At 50.5% G+C, this 1,288-nt stretch overlaps 1 protein-coding gene across 1 annotated transcript in view; it reads left to right on the forward strand.

The window, feature by feature from the left end:
• Positions 1-676: 676 nt before the first annotated feature.
• Positions 677-1,288, forward strand: part of LOC101864562 (trichohyalin) — a gene marked incomplete at both ends in the record, with an annotated part of 13,161 nt that continues 12,549 nt past the window's right edge. The window contains 1 exon segment of the mRNA XM_035972640.1: positions 677-1,285. Within this exon segment, the coding sequence (XP_035828533.1) occupies positions 677-1,285 (609 nt within the window).

Below are 1,288 nucleotides of genomic sequence, written 5' to 3' on the forward strand. Positions count from 1 at the left end.
TTGTTGTTGTTGTTGTTGTAGTTGTTGTTGTTGTTGATGATGATGATGTTGTTTTTTGCTTTGTTCCGTCTATTTATAGATCTATTGGTTCTTTTTTATTGTAGGGAACGAGGGGAGGGATTTGGGATAGCATTCTGTTGGGGGTTTTTTTGGGTTTGTTTTTGTGTTTTTAAAAAAAAATTGATGTTTGGTTTGTGTGATGCACGTTTGCTTGTGAGTACCGTTGCTCACTACAACCACGGAAATCACTTCTATCTCTCCAAACTCTACTGTGGGAGGTTGGTGGATGCTCCGGTGTGGTTTACTCCTTCTTTCCTACCAAGATTCTATCGTCCTTATCTCCCCTTAATCTTTTTTTTTTTTGGGGGGGGGGTGTTTATTACTCTCTTACTCTAATCATTTGTACTTAACGTGTTTCCAAGTGCCGTAAAACTCCTACTAAAACTAAAGTAAACCTAAACTAAACCCTGTGGGTGGTTGGCTAGTGCTCTGGTGTGGTTTGCTTCTTCTTTCCTATCGAACATCCATCGTCCTTATCTCCCCTTCTTCTTTTTATGTTTGTTACTCTTGTAACTCCTCTAATCTTCTGGCGCTCATATGACCTTATTATGTAGTTGCGAGCGCCGTAAAACCTCTACTAAAACGAACTAAACTAAACCCTACTGCCTCTCCCCTCAGTTAACGGCGGAGGCGGCAAATCTGTGCGCGAGTTCTTCAAAGAACGACGGCTCCTGGAGGCGAGTGGCGCGCCTGTGCCCCCGATCGACAACCATTACCGTCAAGCCAAAGGCTACTCCTCCCCAGGAGGCTGGTCAAGCAGAACCGGCAGCGGGAACAGCATGAAGAAGGCGAGCGCCGGCCGAGACCGCTCCCAGCCCCTGGCGCCCATCCGGAGACCCATGGACACGCACGAGATGATGATGACCAACAACAACAGCAATGTGGCCGGGGGCATGAGGTCGGGGATCCCCCAACGCCAGCCGCAGGTTACCTCCAACGGTCAACACGCGGGCGGTCCGCGGAACGGCGTGCAGGACGAGAACGTTTTCAACGGGAGGCCGAAGCTGGTGAAACACAAGCCTTTGCCTCCCACCAACGGGAACCATCAACAGCACCAGCAGGAGGACTACCACAACAATGATGGCGATGCCGCGCCGGCCAGGCCCCCACAGCAGCCGTCCAACTTGCCAAAATTCAGCCCCCAGCACCGGAAACCAGCACCGCCGGGATACCAGCAGAGGGCGCTGCAACAACGACAACAACAACAACATCAGCAACATCAGCAGCA

This window comes from Aplysia californica, unplaced genomic scaffold (genome assembly GCF_000002075.1).
Source record: "Aplysia californica isolate F4 #8 unplaced genomic scaffold, AplCal3.0 scaffold00775, whole genome shotgun sequence".
Lineage (NCBI taxonomy): Eukaryota > Metazoa > Mollusca > Gastropoda > Aplysiida > Aplysiidae > Aplysia > Aplysia californica.